Source organism: Syngnathus typhle, linkage group LG13 (assembly GCF_033458585.1).
Source record: "Syngnathus typhle isolate RoL2023-S1 ecotype Sweden linkage group LG13, RoL_Styp_1.0, whole genome shotgun sequence".
Lineage (NCBI taxonomy): Eukaryota > Metazoa > Chordata > Actinopteri > Syngnathiformes > Syngnathidae > Syngnathus > Syngnathus typhle.
Window position 1 is genome coordinate 9,817,219 of NC_083750.1, and position 24,656 is coordinate 9,841,874.

General features: G+C 45.2%; 1 protein-coding gene across 7 annotated transcripts; it reads right to left on the bottom strand.

Annotated features, from left to right (window-relative positions):
* klhl14 (kelch-like family member 14) lies at positions 1-24,656 on the bottom strand. Of its 7 annotated transcripts, XM_061295533.1 has the most exons (20): positions 24,521-24,656; positions 24,363-24,419; positions 24,168-24,291; positions 24,022-24,100; positions 23,788-23,925; positions 23,583-23,701; positions 21,481-21,621; positions 19,702-19,836; positions 14,826-15,078; positions 12,787-12,905; positions 10,715-10,870; positions 9,943-10,069; positions 7,289-8,192; positions 6,003-6,124; positions 3,241-3,330; positions 3,083-3,161; positions 2,828-3,018; positions 2,572-2,730; positions 1,521-1,678; positions 1-1,338 (listed from the first exon to the last, which is right to left on the bottom strand). In XM_061295533.1, exons 13-20 carry the CDS (start codon positions 8,167-8,169, stop codon positions 1,198-1,200), a joined length of 1,821 nt encoding a protein of 606 aa, XP_061151517.1. In that variant the 5' UTR covers positions 8,170-8,192; positions 9,943-10,069; positions 10,715-10,870; positions 12,787-12,905; positions 14,826-15,078; positions 19,702-19,836; positions 21,481-21,621; positions 23,583-23,701; positions 23,788-23,925; positions 24,022-24,100; positions 24,168-24,291; positions 24,363-24,419; positions 24,521-24,656; the 3' UTR covers positions 1-1,197. The 7 variants fall into 7 exon arrangements, with proteins under 7 accessions (XP_061151517.1, XP_061151519.1, XP_061151522.1 ...); XM_061295535.1 differs by lacking the exon at positions 10,715-10,870; XM_061295538.1 differs by lacking the exons at positions 9,943-10,069; positions 10,715-10,870 and having other exon boundaries at positions 1,521-1,663.

The following is a 24,656-nucleotide window of genomic DNA, read 5'->3' on the forward strand; positions in this document are numbered from 1 at the left end:
TTTAATCATCAAGAGTCAGTTTATTTCCATAGTCTAAAATGCAAAGGACATAAACAGGATTTGAGAATAAATCCAAAAATGTTTCACTGCGGCAAGCGATTATGTACAAGAAGGAAGTCAATAAACCTTTACAGGATTCAACATTGAGAGTTGACTTTTCTTTCTTTTTTTGTTTTAACTCAGCAACATAGACAAGACTGGACTCATTTGTACTGAAAGTGTTTTTTTTTTTTTTTTTTCCTTAGTTGAACACAACACAATAAATCATTTACATACATTACAGTGAACTCAAAGGCTCACTATTAGTGCATCGAAGGCTGCCCAATGCTCTATATGAAGGCGTATTAGGGCCAGTGGATTTTTTTTTTTCTTTTCGGTGTGGCCCAAATACTTCTTCACAGTCACACATGGAAGATTGTAGTATGCCAGAAAAGTCCAGTTTGGTGGCATGTTTATTTTTAGTCGCCGCTCTATTGACCCACACATGCTTGCAGTACATTGGCGAGCGATTACAATTTGATTGTACCATCAATACGTCGTTCTGATCACTAATTAGTGCGTCACAATTGAGATCGACCAATAGGTAAGAAAATCTTCCAAACCGTTTTGGAATTCAGTCAACTTGGGCTGCGCATTTAAAAAGTCATCATGTTTTTTACAGTGCAATTTGAAAAGGAAAAGGATCCCACTTTAGATGTAGACATGAGGGAAGAAAAAAAAAAAAAAAAGTAACCGTGACCAAGTGTCAACAGAGTGAGCCATGACCACTATTTATACATGAAAATGTAACTCACCCAGTCCTGGTTGAGCTCCAACATCCAGCGTGAAGGACCGACACGCTCTCTGCTTCTGTTCCGATTGACGTGTACAAGCTATACGACGGAACCGAAAGCTAGCATTGGCTAGCATTGAGCTAATGAGTGCTATAGAATAGAAGAAAACAGCCAGTGACGGTGTCAATAAATCACTACTGTATGAACGTGAGCGGTTTAAATACATGACTTTCCTTCCCTCTCTTTACACCTTCAAAGGGGGAATAACCAAAGTGCTCCGGGCAAACTTGTAAAAAAATAATTTATACACCCCCACGCGACTGAGCAGGAGGGAGAGGTCGGTGTTAAAACGGCTGCCTGCTTACGGGCGATCCTCCCACCAGTCATCACTCCGGTTGCCGCCGCCCCTGGGCTGGATTAGTTGTCATTTATTGAAGGGGAGGCACGCGGGCAGGATGACGGTGGAACAGGCCGGGCCCGCCAAAGGTTCTGCCACCTCGCCTTCCAACTCTGTCCAATTGGCCTTCTCTGGGCTGTAGCAGATGGTTGAAGACTTATACGCCCCCTAGAGGCGAGAGAGGAGAAAAAGAGTCTGAGTCTTAATCTTAATAAAGACAATTTCATAGGAGGGGAAAAAAAGTGGAATCGATGACCCATGTTAAGATTTCAAAACTAGGAACCTGCTCCCCAAAAAAGATGAGATAATTACTCCTAAAGAACAATTACAATATGTGATGTTTAGCGTACCATGCTCCAGCTGTAGCCACCCACGAGGAAGATGCTATCATCCAGGACAGTGCAGCCCGGCCCGCTGCGTCCCTCCAGGATGGGCGTCTGCAGAATATTCCACTGGTCGGCTTTGGGGTCGTAGCACTCCACTAACATGACGTCTAAATGAGAGAAACCTGTGAGTGGGGACAGAGAAATAACTAAATTATAAAGATAGCTTGGAGTGAATCTAATTACAAAAGACAATAAAATCGGTAAGATGCAGTCCGAATTGAAACGGGCGAGTGGAAAATTACACTTGGCATTTTCCCCTCACAATTCTCGAGTTGGTTCCAAATTAATAAGGGGCTCGCTTCACTGGTAAATATTTTGATCGCTTCAAAATCTTGTTTTGATGGAGAAAAAATAATCCCTGGCAGGTGTGTGTGTGTGTGTGTGTGTGTGTGTGTGTGTGTGTGTGTGTGTGTGTGTGTGTGTGTGTGTGTGTGTGTGTGTGGAAACCGGCACCTGGCAGAGTATTGCAAAAAGGGTCCTGGGCACTGACTGATCTGACCCGCTTCACATATCTGGTGTTGGATAGCCTACAAAATCAATAATGTTCTTGCTTTGACGTGGAGATGGAAAAAGAAATAAAACCCTGGATGGAAAGTGGTTGAAGATCTGACCTGGTTCACATTCTGGTGTCAGTTATGGATCTTGCTTTGAGTCTCAGTTGGATTGAATAAGACTTTTGACATATGAGGGGAGTGTTACAAAAAAGTTCATCTGCGCTGTTGTGGGAGTGAACACAGCCAATTTGATTCACCACCAGTTGTAGCTGCTCCCTTTAAACTCAGCGTTCTTATCCCGACATGTCGAGAAATAATGGCTGAAGAAAAACAACGCTGAAAAGAAGCCGCTACAGAAAGGACGAGAAAATGAAGGGACAAACAGATTGAGGCAAAACAAAGAAGTGACTCACAATGTTTTCACACCATGCAAAACAACAACAATGCTAAAGTAAAGAGAAAGAAAGGAAACAGAAAACAATCAATCTCTTGATTGTTTGCCGACACGGCCCGGCGCTTACCTTTCAAGTGGTTCCCCCCGATGGCGTAGAGGCGATCGTTCATTCCGGCCAGCGTGTGAATGGCGCGCTTGGTGTTCATGTCCTGTTTGCGAGCCCACACGTCCATGAGCGGGTCGTAGCAGTACAGCCACGACACGTACTCGCCGTTGTGGACCCCGCCTGGAAACAAAAAAAACCCAAAAACGACCGGACATTACAAAAGAGCAGGGCGACAAATACTTTGACGGGATACATTTCATTTCACATCCCCCCCGACCTGATATGTAGATCTTGCCGTTGTGCACGGCGCCGGCGTGGGCGGCCAGAGGCTGCGGCAGAGACGACACGTAATTCCACTCGTTGGTGTCCAGGTTGTACGACTCCACGCTGGAGAGGTAGCCCGTCTCGTTGCGGCCGCCGATCACGTACAGGTGCTTGTCCAGGCGGCAGGCGAAGAAGCTGGCTCTCCTGTGGAGGAAGCGGCGCCCGTGAGATAGTTCTAGTTGACCCATACTCCTTAAAGTGTCCTCACCTCTCCTGCATAGGAGGGAGTTGGATCCAACTGTTGAATCTGGGATCATAGCGACTTACAAAATTGGTGCTGTGTTTTCCTACAGAAATGGAGAAATTGTTTACAATCGGTCTTCTCTACAGGAAGCTCTCGATTCACGAACGCGGTATTGTCGTTACCGTTGGGGTTCCACTGGTCCTCTCCGCCGAGCAGCAGCAAGAAGTTCTCCACCTCCACAACGCAGTGATGGGCACTGTTGTAAGGCATGACTGTGCGACACACAAGAGAATCAACGTTACGGGTGACCCCACATTAAAACCTTGAGTGTAATTGCACATCCATCACAGTAGGTGGCAGTGGCGCTCAAATGTTTTCTTCCCTGACCTCACACTCCAAAATCTTTCCAGACAAAGTAGCAAGAGGACTTGCTGACTATCCTCGTTTAAAAAAAAAAAAAAAAAAATCACTTCTGATGGGGTTCACCTGCTTTTGAGCTCCCCTCCCCTGTCCTCCATCTTCTTCTGTTGCAGTGACCCCCATTGAGATGTGGAGAAATGGTCTTGGGTGACAGTCGTAATGAACATAATCGTGTTCACTCAATAAATCTCGGGCGAGGTGGCGGCCGGGTGGGGCGCGGGGGGGGGATTCTCCGGCGGAGCACAAATCAGTGGAATGTTAAGGCCCACCTGTCTGTCTCCATCAGTCATTTCCACCGCCGCCTCCCCGGCGCCTGATGGATCACAGTTGCCGCAGAATTAGACAGCCTTGAATCTCATTTCTTTCCAATTGGCCCTCTCGCTACAATCTCACTCGCTCGGCCCTGCCTGACGTGCGCCGACGAGGCGGGAGAAAGCGACGTGAACGCTAAACACGGCTTTATCTCGGGGATTAGGTTGCCTGCCTCGGGTGCAGCTCAAAGACAAGTGCCATATGACTGCCTTACATGCTATTTACATTATCGTTCAGTCAGCAGTATGTAGGCCACGCATGGGCGGCTTTTTATCTGACGTCGAGTGACTTGGAATCATCTTGTACCCGTGGAAAGGGGGCGGGGCAAGAGAGGCTCTGCGGGGAGTACAGTAAGAGGAAACATTTGCCCTCCCTTTACAGGTGCCTCGGACGCAAGCAGACGAGGCGTCATACCTGAGATGGTGGAAAGCATAAAACATGCCATTGGCTTTTAGCTCTCCCTCGTGTTGGACCTTATTGTAAAATGAAAGTGGATGAAGGTAATCTAGCTTCTCGCTTTGAGATCTTCCTGCAGGGTCCGCTCCGTGCGTGGCTGCCGTCTACACTGAGCTCAGGGGCTCACTAGAGGGAGTCAGAAACCTTTGCATGGAGGCAGGCCACACTTGACTGACTCCACAGCTAATGCACCAGCTCTGTCTCTTTTGTCTTCACCCCCCCCCCCAAACACCATCATTCCCGCACTAGGGTGGAGTGCCTTTTATCTTTAATGATGCAAAGTATGTGATTACGGCCCTTTGTTCACGCTCCCGTCGGTACGCTAGATGGCAAGCTTCACACTGGGATCAACGGCGAGTGACACACAACAAGAGGGAAGAGAATCAAGAATCTTCCCAAATTATCTTGATGAATGTCTTAATCAAAGGCTGTCCCTCTCAGGTTTCGCCTCATTGGAAAGTTATGATTGAATGTTAATAATCTCCCTGGCTTTCACATCCATTGTGTGCGTGGGCCACATCAGAGGCTCGCTGATGTGTTCAGGGGATGATTGTGCAGTTTTGTCCTTCCGCGAGGCCACGGACCATTTGAGTGTTAACTTTTTTTAGTTGTGACTGATGGAAATCCCCACTGACCTTTTTTGCTAGTTGCCGCTTGGACCCATGAGGGTTGAGGGTAATGAGCAAAGGACAATGTAGACTGAGTTGTGCATGTTGAGTGCATACTGATGAATATGGACAAATGTGACCCAAAGTGGTGTAAATCTTCCAATAGGGCCCATAAAAAATACTAACACTGAGAAATGAGCAATAACAAATAAAAGCTCAATAAGAGCAAATCGAAAAATATTCCCATTATCTGAAGTTTGACCTTTGCATTATGAGAGCAAATGGAGGGAGGGGTGAGTCGGGAAAAGGTCGAGGATGGTAGAGAGGGAGGCAAAGTGGCTCAATTTCGACTCATGAAATACAAGCTCTTGCAACATCAAATACAAACAAGTTCTGTAAATGAAAAAAATATTGTTCAGCCTCTTATTGAACAGAATAATACGACTTGGAGGAGTTGCGATGCAAATCGACTTCTTTGGACAGCAAGCGAGATCAACAGCGCCTCTGCCGGTTGCAGAAAATAATGACACGATCGGTATCGCACGATCGACAGAAATCCATTTGGACTATTTCAAGTCTAGGCTAAAGAAGTTGCTATAAAAACAAACTATTTCAAGATAGTCTTACCGTTTTACAGATTGTATTAAAAACAAAAAAACGGTTAGAGACCAGCGCCCTAAGCATTCTTTTTTTTTTTTTCTACTTAGAAAACGAAGGCCATAGACTACTCTTTAAACTCTGTTTGGGTAAATAATTAGAGCAATTCAGCCACTATTGATCAGCGCTAGCGAGTAATCAGGATGAATTTGAAAGCCATTCGGCAAAGATATCACTCAAAGCCCGCGTTCAATCTCTGCCACTGCAGATCATTAGATTCAAGAGAATCTCATCATGCATCTCGGCAGCATATTTCAGCAAAAACAAGGCGAACCAGGCGTGACGCTCCGCAGTGGCGTGAAGTCACGCTCTGATTGGAAACTTATATTAAAAAGTGATAGTGATATATTATTACCTGAAGGATTTAGGGAACTCCTTCACTCAAATTAACCCGCGTTAAAGTCATCCAAAGGAACGACCGTAAAAATCCTCCAACAGGAGAAAGCTGTAGAAAAAAAACCCTCAAATAAAATCTTTTGCTTTAAACTCACTTGTGAGGATCTTCCATGTTTTTTTTTCATCGTCATAGTACTGGACCAAATTGCTGGGGAGGCGATCGGGTCCAGGGGGCAAACCACCCACCAGTAACAGCATTCTCTTATTGGAACGGATTCTGTAATGACAACAGCAAGCACGTGGAGTAAATATCTTTTTTTTTTTTCTTTAAAAAAAGGCATTGCTACCATAGAAAACATTTATTACAATTAACCAAAAGGGCCGTGTTATGGAATGACTGGTTATTACACTCTGAAAATGTATCCTTCTAATTAGCTGTGAAGTGAGGATGCTCCTGCAGGGTGCCGCGCCGGAGGCGAAAAGGCAATTGAACCACTGCCTATACAATGTCTCCATCTCATTGGCCATCATGATTCATGTGACGTGGAGCGGCCGTTTTGTGAGAGTTTGCGTGTGATGTATAACCCGGCGGCGCGACACTTTTACTCTACATTGAAGAGAACTGTCTGGCTCCTAATGGGCCCCGACGCAAATCTAGCAATTAGTCACGTTTATATTACACACGCACACCTTATTTCCTTTTTTCATATTGTCCTTATTTTTATGCATGGCTACATCACTAGCATCTCTCGTGCTACTGGCCCACTTGGAATGCGTTTTAGGGGTTATTCGTATGCAAATGAGCCCCTGGACATAGATAATGGTGATTAATTGAGAGGAGAGACACAGTGGCACGTGAAACTAATTATGACAATTTCCGATTCCGTGGTCATTTAGGTCCACGTGTGGAAATAGATATGTGATGCAGATTTCTGCTCCCAAAACACGTAGAAGAGTAGAATGCTTATGCTGATGATTAGAACATCACTGCACAGGTTGTAACAATCAATGTTTGAACAAAAAATAATGACATAGTGAAATGTATTTTTGGGCAAGAAATCAAACATATACTCTCTTTTGGGTGGGCAGGATCCTATCTGATCCGTGATTTAAAAAAAAAAATCAGGTAAGCTTCACGACAACACAGTGGTGGGTAACATGTGGCTCGTGGGCCACATGTGACCCTTAGTGGATACATTCCGGTCCGGCACGTGTCTTTAAAAAACAACCGTGTATTGCACGACATGCTCAGAACATGCTCAGAATATATCGAATATTTCAAATATGTCCTTTGGATGACTATAAAAACTGAATTGGCCCTCGATGCCATAACGTAAGCTAACATGGTAAATAGTCAACCGAGATTCCACGCACGCTTGCGACGACAGCCGGTCTGACCACAACTTGGTTGATATTCAGACGACAAAAGCGGTCATCTTACCTGCTGGCTGTGGTCTGCTTGCAGTGCTGCCGAAAGGGCATCAGGTGGTAGTTCATGGCGTCCATCAGCAGCTTCTGGCACACGGGGTCATTCCTCATGAAGTCCACCGACTGCACCCTCTCCACCAGCTCCGGGGCTGGGATGAGAGCGAAGCGCAGCCTCTTCATGAGGTCCGGCGCGTAGTGCATGCGGGTCTCTCGGTCGTGCTCCAGCCACAGCACCGACATCTGGAAGAGCGCCAGCTCCGACTCCACCGGCGGCGGCAGAGCGTCCAGCATGGCGCACATCTCCTCAAAGTTAAGCAGCAGCACGTCCTCCACCAGGTACTTGTTGGCCAGCTTCTTGGTCTCATCCAGTCCGTGGAGGGCGGCTATCTTGCAGATCTGCTTGTAGTTCTGCACCGAGATCTGGTCGTTGAGAAACTGCACGCTGAGCTTGGTGATCTGGGGGATGTTGAGTATCTTGCTGACCGACAGCACCTCTTCCACCGTGTCCAGGGAAAGAGTGACGTTGGCTGTGTACAGGTACTCCAGCACGAGTCTCAGTCCCACAGAGGAGCAACCCTGCAGGACCAGGTTATTGATGGGCCGGGCACCGGGGGTCACCAGCTTGTCGTCGGGCGAGGACGACGGGGTGCCGCTGCTGCCCTGGTCCCCCTTGCCGCCCTCGTTGTTGCTGATGGCATGGTGGGAGGAGAAGAGCGACCTGAAATACTGGGAGCAGGACGCCAGCACCGCTTTGTGGCAGTGGAAGTGCTGCCCTTGGGCGGTGAGAGTCACATCACAGAAGAGCTGCTTCCTCCAAAGCAGGTTGAGCCCGTGCAGCAGCGTGTCACTGTGCGCCGGGTCAAAGGTGGACGTTCTGTCACCCGATCTGGACATGGCTTCCTGATTGTGGACGCCACCTGGGCAACACATAAACCATGCAAGCCATTTACCTCAAAGCAGCACAACGCATGAAGGCTCAGTCTAGCAAAGAGAGGGAAAAACATAAGTCCAGGACGTCGGAAAATTTACATCCCACGTGGCTTCAACTTCTTGTTCACACCGCAAAAAAACAAAAAAATGTTTACTTCCCATCGTGCAACAACAACACTACGCAGGCTGGAGGCGCAACCGCACGGGAGACCCAAAAGAACGACCGAGAGGCTGCGGAGCTTTATCCCGCGACGAGGCTCCGTACGGCGGATACGCAGCGGCCAGATCCTACGCAGCATGGATGTCCGTCCTCTCGTCCTCCCCTCCTACAGCCGTGCTCCCCCGCAACCAAGACGCCGCACGACGCGCGCATTTCTAACCAAAAAAACACTCCATCTTTTCGTCCACCAGAACAAAAAAACGTCTAAAAGTTCCACCGCGATGTGCGCGTCTTTTGTTTGCGTCCGCGCCGTAACAAAACGCCATTTCTGCGTGCGTAAACTTACGCGCGCCTGTGACAACTAAATGAGAGCAGCCACAACTTACCTGACACACACTCACCACGCACACACTCGGGAAGAAAAAAAAAAAAAAGAAAGTAATCTTCGGCGGAGGGGGTCCTCCGAAAGCTCACTCAAAAGTCTCTTCTTTTGTTCTTCTTTTCTGAAAGAAAAGCGAGTCCAAGCCCCAAAAAGTCCCAATATGGCGTTATTTGTTGATCATTTGTTTCCTCGGAATTAACCAGAAGTGTGCGAGTGTGTGAGAAGGGAGCCGTGCTTTCTGCTAGAGGAGAAGAAGAAGAAGAAGAAGAAATATACGTGTGACAAATTATGCTACCAAGAAACAACACATCATTATCCTTGGGCCTGGGGCTCAGTGAGTCGTAACGAGAGTAATAGGAAATCCACGGTTGGGGAGAGAAACGGTCGTGCATGGCCGGTGGAGAGAGACCATGCAGGGGTATGGATGCTGGAGAGACTCGCAAAATTATGGCTCAAGGCTATTGTAAAAACTGTCGAGCGTAAATGACTGCGATTTCAAACATCTATGGAAGAAAGAAAAGAGGGGAAAAGGGGGGAGAAAAAGGCGAGTCTCTTGCTTTTTTTTTTTTTTCTTTCCACCCCTCGCTGTTATGGAGAGAAACCGTCAAGTTTTAGTGCGCATTGCTAATTAGTCAATTTCTCTCTGCCTTCACAGCCCGGCGACTTTGCTGCTGAGCTGAAACTGCTAATTTCTGGGACCAGCCTTTTTTTGGCTGTGAACTGGATGGATGAATGGCTTGTCTCGCACAAATGACAAAAAGCCCCTGCCTTAATCTCCATCGGCAAAATAACCCCTCATCTACCCCCCCCCCCCCCCCCCCCCTGCAGCTAGTCCTTCAAAAAGCAAGGTGCTCCAGACAACTTGTGCATACGCATCATAAATTCCATGTCCACTCTATGTTCATAATGCCCCTCTGTTTTTATGCACGCAAGGGCAGGATCGTAAAAGCGACAACAGATGTAGGTCCGACTGTACTTTCCTTCGCACTACTTTTAAATACAGACTTGGACACACGATCGGAGATGGATACTGCCTATAATCATCAACTGAATGGAAAAATTAATCGGATTGAATTGTAAATCCAATTGGATCGAATTGGGCCCTCGGCAATCGAATCAAATCTGGACTCTGAATCGACACACAGCCGATGTTCACGAAAGTCTTAGAAGTAATACCAACAAAGTGGATTCGAACCTGAGTCCACCTAGCCACAGTCCATTCCTGGCGCCTCGACCATGCATGTCTTGGGGTCCGTCTCACAGTGGTCAACTGGTCCATTGGGTACACCATGTCACTTTTCAACCTCTGAGGAGTAGCAACCCTGATTCATATCAAAATGGAATTGGTTGGAAAAACCTCAAGCAACACCAAAACCAGGCTCCGATATAACAATATGAATCTATTACAAAAAAAATAATAATAATATTCACATACGAGCCTGGGTAAGTTAGCAATTATTCCAGAACTCTCTGGAATTATCCCCTCAAAACCGTGACTGACTTGAAGTTTGTCGACGTTACGGCAACGGATGGTTAATGACGCTATTAAAAAAAAAAAAATGGTCGAGAATGACTTATTAGGACATAATGAACTGTCAATTAAATAAAGAGCTCAATTAGAGCAAAAAAAAAAACTTCCATGTGGGACTCCCATGGGAGCGGCGTTGACAGATCCCTCCAAACTTATATGGAATGACAGATCAGGATGAATGTTCACGTACGATGAAACAGAACATTGTGCTATGGATACGCGCTAACTAGCATGTTTTTCAACCGACGTTTGAGTGACATTCAAAAAAAAAAAAAACTAGAGAGTGAAAATGTCATTTGAAACATGCCTAGTTGGTGTTTACTACAGTTTAAGACGTAGTTGCGAGGACGCGCGGTAGCGCTACAGTAGTTGGCCGTGTTGCACTTGGGAGTCACATACTGTTATCTTTACAAGCGCTCAGTTAGCACTAAATTACCCGAGTCTCCAGCGAGCCATTCCAACACAATAAAAATGACCATTTCCAAACTCTTTCAGCTCTTTGTAGCGGCTCGGTCTCCCGAGGCCGCTGGTCTTCAGATTGCTGGGCGTTTATGGTTGCAATGTGCAGCAGGAAGAGGAGGAGGTGGTGATGCTGGTAAAGGGGGGAGGAGGAGGGAATAGGAGGGAGGAAAAAAGGGGGGGGGGGGTCATCAGATAAGAGAAGAATTTCAAGACTAATTAAACCCGTTGAGACAAAGAATCACACTACAGTGATTTACAACTCTCTGTGCCAGTTAACCGGGCTCATATTTAGGTGTCATATTACACAGATCAGATCAGGTCCACCTCCATGATGCTTATTCCAGAAATGTCACGGATAGATATTTTTGCTTTTAATAGCTACAATAAACAAATGCATTGGATAAGAAGAGCCGATTTCTACTCTGCATGTTTTGTTCCATCAACATAGAAGGTCAACGTTTACTCCCGTCAATGCGCTGAAACAAAAAAAACGGCAAATTCCAAAGTTGTGACGAGCAAAGTCTTTCATCCATAATTCCGTTTGCTAGCTTCCGCAGAACGAAAATGTGTGTGTGTGTCTTATGCTAAGACAGAAAGTATTATTTTCCTAAATGGAAGGTGTCAGATGGTCACGCAAATGTGATCGGCTGTTCAAGATCACCGCTTCCCATCTGCAATTTGTGACGTGTGAAAGATTCAGCCCAAATGTGCTCAGCCGGCGTAAATCCTCAGCACTTTCTCTTATCGTGGAAAAGCAAGATAACCAGCTGTTTACAGATCACAGAACATATCATATTAATATCATGGAGAGGGCGATATCATCTTGTTTGTAAAAAAAAAAATATATATATATATATTTTTTGTTAACTATCTGTGGTATGGGATTGCAGTCTATGAATTCATATGCGTAACGTGAGTCAATTACATTGTTAAGTACGCTAGCCCGATTACACGTGATCCAAAACAAAAACTGTGGCAAGAGTCCTGCTAGAGGTTTTCATTTAACAAGATCTGGAAATTGTAATATTTTGCTTGGAGCCAAGGTGGTAGAAACGATGCTCAAAATTAAAAAAAAGAAACAAAAGCTGTCACTTAGATAATGTAATCACAATATATGAAGAAAGCAAGTGAAATATTTACTCATGCAAATGACCTCAATCTACCTTAATTAAAATAAAATACTATTATTATCATTTATTAGCCGCTTCAAATCAATTGAATAACACTTTAAAGACATTTAAACGGCAGATTTCTAATCAAAATGTAATTTTTTTAAGTATAAGCAAAGTCACAATTGAAAGAAATCACAAGTAAAACCTAGCTTGATATTTTGGCTGTTGCATTTAAATGAGAGGTCGGCACTTTTGTTCCCCCCCCCCAGCAGAGAGTGTTCATTTGTCACACTATCGGATCGAAAATTATATCATACATGTTAGCACAGATGGGGCTAGTCGAGGTCACGGAAGAGTATTTTAGAGGATCAGGAGTTTTTGAATGGGCAGCAGCTCACTCTTCGGACTTCTCCACGAATTGGACAAACGAGGAGAAAGTGAAGGAGTCGGAGGTTGTAACTTCTCGTGTTCAATTTGGGCCAGGGAAGAGAGCTGATTAACAAACTTATATGAGTATTTATTGCAGCAACAATTAAGTGCGTGCTTGCGTTTTTTTCCCCGGTTAGGGATGACTCAACCTAAACCGTCCTAGAGGGGCCGATAAGATAAACCAGACAGGACTAGCAACCTTTGCGTATACGTGCCATTCGGGGAGCCCTGCTGTTCTCTAACCCCCACACATGGCGGAGCCGCCGCAGACACGCCTCAGGGAGTCAGCAGGCAGCCGGGAGAAACAGGCGGTGCCCCCCCCCCCCCCAACCACATGTATGTTTGGTTCTTAAATGGGGAAAAAACTAAACTAGTTTGTGTGGTTCAACTGAAGAGTCCGGACAATATGAGGATGTGGGTTGGGGAGGGGGGGTGCTTTAAGGTGGAAGTATAAGAGGAGGGGGTGCTGCTTGTGCTGCACAGTCCCCCAGCGTGATGCATCTACCTTCAGGGTGGCAGCAGGCGTGGAGTGGGGTGCGACGGAGCGAGCACGGGCTCAGTGGCGCGGTCACCTGGGGACGCTGGAGCTGTTGTAGCAGGACTGATAGTTCTTCCTTGGGAGGACTGCAAGATGAGCACCATTGTATTAGTCCTTCTCATTGAAAGTTCTCAAGCATCCTACTCACAGACGTTTCTAATAATTGGTCCCTTTCATGGCACTATAGAAATGAGTTTATATCACGGGCTGAACTGGACTTCTGGATTTCAATGCAGTGCTATTTCATTTTCCTACATTTTAACCCGAGAGACTGGCCCACAATCAAGACAGTCCGTTAATCCATTTAGAAGATAGACAGCCAACGGAACCAATCACCATCGGCGATTACGTCACAATTGAACGTTTGATTCTTAGGGAGTCTTTTGGTGGACTGGTGCCATGACTCAAAATCATCTTTTAATATCACGAAGGGGACATGGTGAAGCTCCACACTCGAGACGGTTAAAAGAGCAACAGTGTTGCTGTTTTGGTTAGCAACAGGGCATAGTAACTCCATGTTTGAACAAAAGAAAATGGATGGATTTAAGCAAAACACATAAACATTATTTGCAATAATATTCGGTGATAAAGACAGTGTTCACTTCAGTAGATTCCTTTGGCAAGGTTGAAACCAGCAAATTAGTCCAAAGCTTTTCATTTCATACATTTGTGCGGCAACTTTTAGAGTCCTATCTTTTGGAAAAGTCGGCGTCTAACATGGTCAGCTTTGGCAATTATTCAGTCCACTGACAAGTGAAACAAATGGGAACCAACCCAGTGCATCCTGCATTATCTTCACTCCTTGGATTCGCTGACAATAATTAACACAATGGCAAGTTTTCTGTTTCTGGGCACCACGTACGTTTCCCACTTTTTTCCTCCTGACGTACAAATTAAGCCTTGAATTCGAGTCACGGAAGGTCATGTGACATCAGCTCGCCATAAGCACGAGAGCGGACCACCTCACGCTATTTCATCACGTGATTATGTGGGGCACATCAACATTACGTCTAATATATGTAGTTAAGTGCAGATACACACTGGCTGGACACTTCATTAGATACTCACACAATTGAATACAAGGGCTGTCAGGGAGGTATTCTTTTAACTATGTGTTTATTATTACATTGCATCACGGAGAGAGCGGCTTGTAATATTTTGAGCACCTCATAAGGGATTCAAAATATGGTATTTATAGTCAACGATTTTTTTGTTGTCGTGCACAAAGGGACCAAGACGTCCCCTGCCGCCACTCCTATTTCGGCCGACGAGTGTATTACAGGTTTTTTAATTATAGGGGAGCACATTCCCCCAGCATCCATTAAAGGAATGCCATGCTAATTTTAAAACCTCACAGCAGGCACTGGCGTCGACGGCAAGAAAAGTGGATGAGTTTCTCTTTAACAGCTGTAATTTGTGTTTTCCAATCACCATGCTGATTTCTGCTCATTATGCTCCGGTTTCACACCGGTAAGTGAGCAAAGTTTGGATTGATTGACTCTAATTAACTAAGAAATGTTCCGAGCCACGGATTTATTATCATGCTAGCTAGCCACAAATGTCAGAGACTTTCACAAATTATTATGCCGCTAAGAGAAATATCTGGGAAAGTCAGACGAGTGTGAAAGCAGAAGGAACACGTATTGTTATCGCCAAGAATTAGTTTGGCATGTTTTTCTGCACGTTTAAAGAATCACTTGAGAGAATCCGTAACTTTAAAGCATTGACAGATTTCTTTTTCTTGGCTAAACAGAACGGAAACACAGAATTGCAATGGCTGTATTATCGAATTGGTTTTGTTTATGCGATGATTATAACGGATAGTGCGACATTTTTGTGCTAATCTGCAAATTCAAATTTTGCAAACTTTCTTCAGTGGCATAAAAAAAAAAAATCTTTTTGTACACATCCTACTCAAAGTCTGCCACACAAAATCAGTTGTGTGGCCCCAAAACTTCTCCCTCATTGATATTTCAGACACAGTGGCACATCTCTTCTCCACTCACATTCTTTCCCAGTTCTCCGTCGCCTCGGTGGCTCAACTGTGCTCTCTAGCTCGGGAACAAAAGGCGGCCTGGTCAGAGAGGACACCTCCATTTCCCTGTTTTCAAAAAGACCTCAAAGCAGAGAGTTTTCGTTAGCCGGAGAGCCACGCTCCGATTCACATGGCTCGTCGCTGATGACTAAAAGCGATCGCTGGGGTGGATCGGCGCGAGACGGGCCCGTCGTCTGCATGGTGGCGCCACGCTGAAATGCTGCCTGTAAATCAGATTTGCAGAAGGGATGCCACTATAGAAAGCCAGAAAAAGAAATACTTTGATATATCACAGAATACGCGGTGAGACTTGGGCATCCTTGTCACAACAAAGCGCAAATACGGCGTTTTAGTGTGTGTGACGGATAGTTGTAACTTCAAATCATTCAGGAGAGGCACAAAGAACGGAAACACACGTTGAGGCCAAGAACCACTAACACGTGTGTTTGAATAATACTGTAGTTACAATTACATATCTAAGTACGTGTGGCTAAAAGCAAAGCGTGGGGAGTCTCTGTCGCCAAAATAAAGTGCAGTCAGTCAGTGTCCTTCATTTCTCATCCGCAGAGTGTCGCTTAGTGAGTGGCGGGCCATATCTCAGTTTACGGGTAGGTGCTGCGGTTTTGGTTAGCAATAAAGTTCCGATGGGCTTATCAAGGGAATTGTCTACATGTGAGCAATCTACTGATGCTTTTTTTGCCAGATGGGATGAGATGTGAAAATTTAGAATGGGATTTCAATAGGATACAGACTAAAATAACTATTTAAGGAATTGTGGTAAAAATCTGTTTTTGCTCGGTGATAGCTGATATTTTGAGTTTTCGAGGTCACTGTTTGGATTCTATGCTGGACACCAATTTCCTTTTTTTGATATTGAAATGTTTTAAGCTACTGGACCGCTCTGTGGATGGGCGTGAGGTTGTCGTGTCCACACTGCCCTCTTCTGTTGCCACGAGCAGAGCGGTTGTGCGTGCACGACCACATCCGCAGCACAAAATCAACAACGGTATCTCTATTAGGCTGCCGCAGACAAGACACAATGGGAGCCACGTGCATTGGCGGCGCATTTTCAACAAAGAATTTGTATTCATGAATCATTTTCATTATTTATCATTCCTATTTTGATGGATGTAAATATTTAATGGGTCGGATTGCGTTTTGGTACGTGTTATTTATTCAGGAACTTTTAAAATGGAGCATGCACCATCTGCATGATGCCAGTGACAAAAAAAATATATTGATTCTTGAACGCAATCAGTTAATATTTAAATTTGAAATGTTTCCCCGGGCTTTTATATTTTCTTCCCATAGTGCGGAAGGAAGCAACATCTTTTTTTGTGCACACTATTTACCCCTGGATTGCTCGGGGCGAGTGTCTCCATAATTTTCACTCCTTTCTCAGGTCCTTCCCACAAAGGACTTAACTAATGATCCGTGGACAAAATGAAGCATTCAAATTTATTCATTAATCATTCATCTCCAGCTCATTGAAAATGCTAAACTTCCACAAAATTAAGATTGAATATTGAAAAGTGATTGAGGGAGACAGCTCTCCTAGTGACGGAGAGCCCGAACGCAATTTGTGGATCGCACATGCCGCGCATCCTCACGCGGTGGTCAAGGTGCGCTAAGTGCTAGTTAAGGTCACCGGCTATCACTAGTTGTAATTAGATCTCGGAATCTGGAGAAGCGTAGAATTTCTGTCAACACGGCCTGTAATTATTCTCTTTTCCAATTAATGGTGACATAGATTAATTATCTGATGAGGCAAAGCCAATTGCAATCATTCACCCAGCTAAAATTAGATCAGTCCTGACAGCAGCATGAAAGTCACCTGTTTCATTGTTATGGATCTGCAGCGAACGAAAGGGGAGGGGCCGAGTGTCGGATAGTGAAGCGTGGGAGTGAGTTGTCTGGTACAGGTGAATGTCCCGAGCTGAAGACATCTACTTGTCCAGCCTGGAATTGTTCGGTCAAGTCGCTAGTGGAGATGGACGCTTGGAACAGCGGAGTTCAATTTCCTGTGACAGCGCGCGCAATGTACACAAATACACAAAAGCAATCATGAAAATGAACGAGAGTCCATTTCGGAAGAAAGTCACAGCTCACTTCTTTCTTAAACAAGAGACTCTTGGTCAACCAAGTGCGGGTTCAGTGCTCAGCTCTTCTGTTCTCAGCATGCAGTTTTTCTATTAAACTGCCTGGCACTGTCAACCGGCTTGGGAATGTGAGCCGGCGCAGCCATGCAGAAATTCTCTGACTAACAATTATATCAGAAACAGGATCTTGGATTACTGTCCCCAGGGACCGGGCCGGTGGGCGTCTGCTCCAATCATTACCGGCCATTCAACGAGGCAGCGCGCTGCTCTCCACTCTTAGCCATTGTCAATTACGCCATCCCTGGTGTAAAGCCCAAGCAACACAAAGCTGAACTGCCAGTTCCGGCTGCAATGTAGCAGGCTGACAGCCCGCTGCACCCCCCCCCCCCCCCCCCGCCCCTCCCACTTCACTCCTCACAACCACCGGCAGCACATCCCCAGTCCCTGAGGTTTGCCGGCATCGTTCCTTCCGAGGCGCTTTCCAGCAGAAACCGCAACGGCGCTCGCCGTAGCCTGACCTTCCGGCGGGGTCAAGTGGACATGATGAATCCGTAAGAGGATTGGGTCTGGCTCGAACAGCGATTACCTCTATCGATTTGTTAACTTACAAACTGGCAAATGACTCATTCATGTCGCGCTCAATTAAAAGCTATTAGCATCTCGGTCTAATTCTTAATATTCTGACAGTCTTTCAATTTTTTCGCCTCCTTTTTTTTTGGGGAAGGCTTGGCCACTTCACACAAGGAGCTAAAGCAGGGGTCCCCAAACTTTTTCCAATGAGGGCCGCATAACTTTTCCCTTCTCTGATGGGGGGCCGGGGTCAGTTTCTAACAGAGAAAGTGTGACAATCACAGGTGTCCCTAAATGTAATCATTTAGTGTTTTCCAGAAAACATGCTGACACTCCAGCGCACCACACATATCCAAATATTAATAACCCTTTCTGAGATCAAATAGCCCTCTCTGGGTTCTTCACAGAATAAAATAACGCGGGAAATATATAGGCCAATAACACTATTTATGAACTCGATAAAGAATCAAATGACCCTCAGTGGGTTCTTAACAGAAAGAAAGTTATGCTGTGCCGTGCACAATCCTAGGTAAAAGTTCAACTTCGCTTGAGACCCCATTCTTCCATCTCCCGGCTCATGCGTCCTATTAAACCCCGAGACGCGCCCACCATACTTGGGGCTCCGTCAGTCATGACGCTGGCAACCTTTGCCCAGTCCAGATCCAACTGTTGCATGGTTTTACATACTTTGTCGAAAATATCCTCCCCAGTCGTAGTGCCTTTCAAGCTTTGTAGGGATGCTAGCTCCTCGCACATCTCAAAGTTTGCGGTAACTCCACGAATAAAAATAAGAAGCTCCGCGGTGTCAAGTTTATTTGTATAGCCCTAAATCACAAGGGGGCAAAGTGAGGTCGTAGTAGCATTTTTTTCTTCGTCTCTGGTATTGTTTGGCATTTTTTTTCCCGTCTCTGGTATTGTTTAGCATTTTTTCCCATCTCTGGTATTGTTCAGGGGGCCGGGTCTAATGCGGAGGGGGGCCGTATACGGCCCGCGGGCCGTAGTTTGGGGACCACTGAGCTAAAGTGAGTGCTGCCTGCTCTGATGGGCCCTGCGCTGAGCTGTGACGGGTGACGGTGCGGTGCGCTTGAATACACCGGCTCTTTTGTCCTTCACACTCTGCAGCCCGCTGATAGCTCCTCCCCACCCCGCCTCGAGCTGCGTGATGTGCCAGGGGTGGGGAGTGTGTGCGTGTACTTGTGTGTGTGTTTGCATTGAGAGGCTCGGCCAATGAGACATGGCTACCCTCTGTAATGTCCGAGCTGGACCCATCAAAAAGCATGTCAGCAGTCTGAGGTGTGTGTGTGTGTGTGTGTGTGGGAAACCACTTGATAGTATTTTCACTAGGTAGTCCCCTGGAAAAAAGCGCTAATCAAATCATTGTGTCAGCAAATATCCGACGCATCAGCTTATGTTTGATGAATACCAAGGACAGCGTAGCAATTAAATCAGATTCAGGTTAAAGCGTTTTTTTTTTTTTTAACTCTACCTGGCTCTGCTGTAACGCCGGACAAAACGATTCATCACTGTCCCTCCGTCCGCTGTGACCTCAGCTCACATCACGGCGCAGATGAGACGCTGATTACTCCTAATTGAGGATCCTTACGTCTCAACCTTGCAGAATCTGTAGCCGCTGGTCCGCATGAGAGACGAAGGGTTGTTCAACGGCCACCCCCCCAAAAAAAATCCCATTTTGTCAGCTAATGTCCGACACATGAGGTCACTAGCATAGGCACTCTTACCGATGCATCGTCTATCCCATCGGGCGCTAGTCTGAGAACCGAATGGACTGAGTGCAATGACGCAAGGCAAGCGTTCTGACAAATGTGAAGAATTTGGATAGAGCAGCACAGATCCAGTAAAAAAAAAAAAAAAGATTAACAATAAATACGGTCTTATCGGCCCCCACTGAACTAAATAATACATTTGTGGTAGATGAATTAATTTTTATATCATTTCTCTGAAGAAAAAGTTTCATCTTCAGGTTACGTGTTGAAGAATTTTTTTGTATTTAGGAAGCACCAAGTCAGTGAAATTTAACAAAGCTACTATGTACTGAACGGTTCTGGAGGATATGATCCAGTGGAAAAACCTTGTCTGGGCTCAAAGTTGAATCACTTTGCAGTGGATGGTGCCACTTGTGCACTTTACTTGCATACATTATCCACGCAAATAGCATACCTGGGCTGTTTTTATTTTCTGCTCGGCTTCCCGACAAAGAGCCTGGCAGCGGTCCAGTTGAGCCTCGCCGCCGAGGCTGCGTTGTCTGAAGTATTTCACCGAAGCTTTGTGCATCCTCTTCTGCAACAAAGAGAGCTAGGGGGAGAGAAGGCAGAGAAAAGGAATTGGTAAGGCAGGGAGAGGAAATTAATGGCAGTGTTCAAGAAGAATGATGGAGGGGAATAGAGAAAGCAGTCAATAGCCCATTCTGCAGTACACGGGCCTGACAGGAATTTCACAGTCTCTTGGTTTCTCTGCCCACTCGTGTGCACTCATCAGAATCCAGTCACATCTGGCTGCCAGGATGGGGGGTTAATTTTCTCTAAATGCTTCAGCAGTTTTGTTCTAGCTGAGGCAAAGTCTGTGACTGCAAAGCTGATGAGTAAAATATTTCTACTTCACCCAGTTTAACTTTATACCAATCCCCTCAAGACATATTTTACATGTACATGCGGCGCCATGAAACACACACACACACACACACCTCCCGGCGAAGGCAGAAATTATTCCTAGCCTCTCGGAAAGGCACGCTTCTGGCTTTATTATTTGAACGCGGTTTTCACGCAAAAATAGTTTTTTTCCATTGTGATTGATGACATGGCAACCTCGCCACCTTTACTCTTTCGACAAAGCTTATAACTGCCGGGCCTCGTCGAAGAACGACAATATAGTGAAAATTCACTTTTGGATTCAATATTAAAGTTGGTGAAATGGAATAAGCTTCTGAAATTCTCATTTTACTTTTTTCGCCATAGAGTTGTAAGTGGGCTGAGTGACCTCTTGACTGTGATGCCAAATTCTTGTCTTGTCTGATAAAAAAAGAAGAAAAAATTGCTGCTATCCTGTGGTGACAATAAGCCATTACAAACCGTTCTGGGTGGGCGTCAATTATTGATTGACTTTTCACTGTTTACAGCAGGTTTCTTTTTCTAGCCCCCGCAAAACACAAATAACATCTTTCTATTCGGATGTGCACATCATCTTGTCGAGCCTCCTTGGTTACTTGTCGGTGTCGGTCCGATGTTAATTTGTTGTATTGTGACAGCGTGATGCTTCATTTACAGCGGTTCACCTTGACGGCGCTCAGTGTTGTTGGGATGCGGTTTTATTTCCGCTGCATCCTTCTGCTGAATAGCAAACAGATTAATGTGGCGCCGATTTTCTGATCCCAATGACGGGTAAAGGCTGTTAGACAACAAAGTGCCTCAAGTCAAGAACAAATCAATTAAAAGTGTGTTCTTATAATGTTAATAAAACAGCCCAAAGAGGAAACAGTATGCCAGTATATTCGTTTCAACAGGATGGGTCTGTATCTTTATGTTGACGTAAGCTGGTTATAAAACAAAACTAAATTTAGGAATCCAGCAAAGAGGCTTGTGTTGTAAGAGTGTCACGTCGAGACAAACAAAAACGGCGAAGGGCTGAAGCCGGAGTAAAAGGAAATCAGGCTTTGATCATGAGCGTGGCAAATCCTGTCCACAGGATTTCATTTTTGCATGCATTTTGCACTCGATAACATTCATGCAGTTAGATGAGGAATTGCTCAAGTAAAGGTATTAGTCGTTTTTTTTTGGAACCAATAATATGCATTTGCACATCCTCTTCCAGACATTCAAGCTGTCAAGTGCATTTCCATTTGGGTTAAATAGTGTCACAAACTATCAAGATTCAACACGCCACCTACTAATGTGATGTGTCCCCCGAAACAAACAGAGGCAAACTGGTGGAAAGAAAACATACCCGTGCGTAAAAGCAGAAGGATTTCCGCATGTGTTTTTCGTCACTCAACACATCTCGCTTGGCTTCCATGAGGAGCTTCTGGTGGCCTTCGTACTTGCTGGCCAGCCGTTGGTTTTCCCTCGGCGCAACTTGAAGAGCATCCTGGATGAATTCAAGTTAAAGTTGAATTATTATCACACTTATTTCCGATGCGGAAAAGCAATGATGTCAAACCAAAGTGAAAATAGCAGCACACCAGAAAAAAAAAAAAAAAGATTAACTGTTTGTTTGTTTTTTAAAATAAGAAATACACTGGCTGAGTTCATTTGATGCGAGTTGAATAATTGCTGAGGCAGCACAATGTGCAGCACTGATGCAAATGTGTGCAAATAAGTGATGCACATTAGACAAGTAGACCATACAAATACATCGTGAGATTTTGTAATACTGTACTTCTAATTAAGGAAAAAGAAACAGCAATGCGGGAAAGCTCTCAAGTGTGGCGTCTGTCTACACGTCTCCCCGTTTCATGTTGCCGCTAAATATTTCAAATCTACCTGAAGACATAATGGAGTGTGTCCTCCTATAGTAAAAAGCAAGCAGCTCAACAGTGATGAGTTGAACCCAGCAGAAAGGGGGCCTGTAAACATGACAAATGCCTGCCATTGATTTTGCCTTTAATTACTCCGTGCAGCTCTGACAAAGCCCATCTGACGCTGTTGTTGAAAAGTAAAAGGGAACAAATTACACTTGGTTGCGCATACGAAACTGATAGCGTCTGCACTTTGCATTGTTTACTTTGCTAATCCCGAAATATGCGCATTAAGGAGTGAGCAAAAAATGGAAGTGGAACCTTCAAAGTGGAACACGATCGTGACGCAGGTTGCGCTTGTTACAATAAAAACCTTTCCCATAAGAAATCATGTTAACTTATTAAGAAGGTGGCAGGGGGGGCGTCGTAAAAACTTTACTAGCACGACAGGCGATGTTTTTCCTAACGTTTCCATATTCTTAACTGTCACGCGAGCATAAAGTGGAAGTTAAAGACTGTGTAATTAAACTAAATACTGTACAACTAAACTTAACAGCACTCAGACCCGACATTGTGCTCTTCATTAGCGACTATGCTAATTTCATCTGTAGTGATTGTACGGATACGTTTTCCAGAAAATTGGAGTTGAATGTAAAATTGTTCAACTTTTTATGTACAATGTGTACTGTAGGGTGAAGGAAATCATTCAACTTAAAATGGAAAGGCTGGTTATTTCCATGTGACTCAAGGCTAAAATGCTAATGTAGCTATGGCACGTGCTTTATTTTAGCCTTTGTGATTAAAGTGCGCAATTTACTGCGAGCGGGCGACTCTCATCTTTGTATTTGCCGGGGACTATTGTTGTGGCATCAAATTTTGTCAAGTGCGAAGACGAAAGCCTTTTTCTCTGCTCGGCTAACTCTTATCTGGCTAATGGGAGTTGTGTCTGTGCGACTTGTAATTCTTAAATTGTCTCACACCAACAACTTCCTTAAAGTTGCTGCACTTGGATGCGTGCCGGCTTAAGCTCCATTGCCTTTTCTTGTTTTGAACTAATGCATTCTTGATCACCGTTTAATGAAACTATATACCACATGGCGATTTCACATTAGATAAGCCATGTGAAACCCCCATCAGCAAAGAGGGCTCTGGATGGGGCTTGATAATCCTGCAGATGAAAACCGTACAATGAACAGGGCTCCCTCTCGCAATTGCCGGCGTCTTTTAAATCCCAAATCCAAATTATATGTTTATCCCAAAGCAGTGTCGGCCCGCAGGTAACAAGCGGCGCCAGGCTCGAGGCATCTCCTTGCGACACGCATCATCAAATACATCCAGACAAAAGACTATAACAACTGTGAGTTGTCATTTGTGGGAAAAGCACTTAAACAAGATTGACCATGGCTTGTAGCTTTAATTGCCCGCAGCTCTTTTGTCTGCATCCTGAGGGGGAAACATTGTAACGAGCAATGTGCTAATCCACAAACAAAGTGTGTTTTTTTTTTTTTTGGGATGCTGTTTTTGTGGATTTTTTCTTGTTTTGACCCCGTACGACGTCGTATGCTCAATTGTCGGCCTGAGATGGCGTCACCTTGTTCTTTTGCATTTGCTTTCTTCTCGCTGCCCGCGCTGAAGGCAGTTATGGAACGTAAGGTGCTCACGGTGACAGCGGCTGAGTCCCTTTTGAATTCCTCCATGAAGAAAGAAGCCCTGGATGAGGAAAAAAAACATAGCATGGAATGTTAAGTGAGCTCCTGAATGAGAACTATACAATCGACAGTTACATCGTTTCTTACTGAAGTGTTGCCACGGCTTCAGATATCCGTCCGACGCTGTCTTCCGTTGTATCCGAAGCATCTTTCAATTGTTCCCACTTCTGTGTAAGCTCACCGATCCTGCCAATCATGTTGTCATATTGTCAGAGACTGGAGCTCCTGTGCACGAAAAAGAATAGCTGTCACTCACATTAGCGTCAACAAATGCTACAGAATTAGCCCGTTCCAGCAATTGTGAGATGGATCTTTCTTTACCTCGGCAGCTGTCAGGTGGCCACGTTTCAGTTCCTTCTCTCTGGATCTGTTCTGCTTCTTGCGTCAACTTCTTGACATTCTATAATCACAAGAGTAGTGTGGGTCAGTGAATAATAATTCTGTGGTTGATGTATTAGATGCAGCACCTCAACTAGCTCTTCCAGAGCTTTTGTTGCCGTGGACGGCTCCTCAAATTCAGCCTGAAGTTTTATGGTTGATGAGATTTGAGCTTGTTTGGTATTGTTGCAACTCCTCGTTGATATTAACACACTGATGGAATGAATACATGAGCATTTAAATGTAGGCCAGCACAGAAGGACACGTTTCCTCTCTGCCACTACCTTAAGTCCTTCCATCACCTGACCCGTCAGCTCATTTTGCAGCGTTTCCATCTCTCCCTGCAAGGAAGAAAGAAAAGAACCCACAAGAGAGTGTCGAATTTCCCTCGATGCTCCCGCACGAAATGTACGACAGGTTACGGGGCAACGCCTCCACTGACCCTGACCCGCTGTTCTTCCGTGAAGGTGAGCTGCCGCCGCCGCCGCTTCAGCGCTGCCCAAGCGACACGGTGCTGGGCCGCAATTCGGGTCACTTGCCGGCGAGCTATTTCCCGTTGCTCATCAATGGCGGCAACC

Coding starts and splice junctions, on each gene's coding strand:
- klhl14 (XM_061295532.1), bottom strand. CDS start 8,169: ATGTCCAGATCGGGTGACAGAACGTCCACCTTTGACCCGGCGCACAGT. Junction 6,125..7,288: donor AAGCAGACCACAGCCAGCAG/GTAAGATGACCG, acceptor TTGTCATTACAG/AATCCGTTCCAATAAGAGAA. Junction 2,731..2,827: donor CGGCAAGATCTACATATCAG/GTCGGGGGGGAT, acceptor TTTTGTTTCCAG/GCGGGGTCCACAACGGCGAG.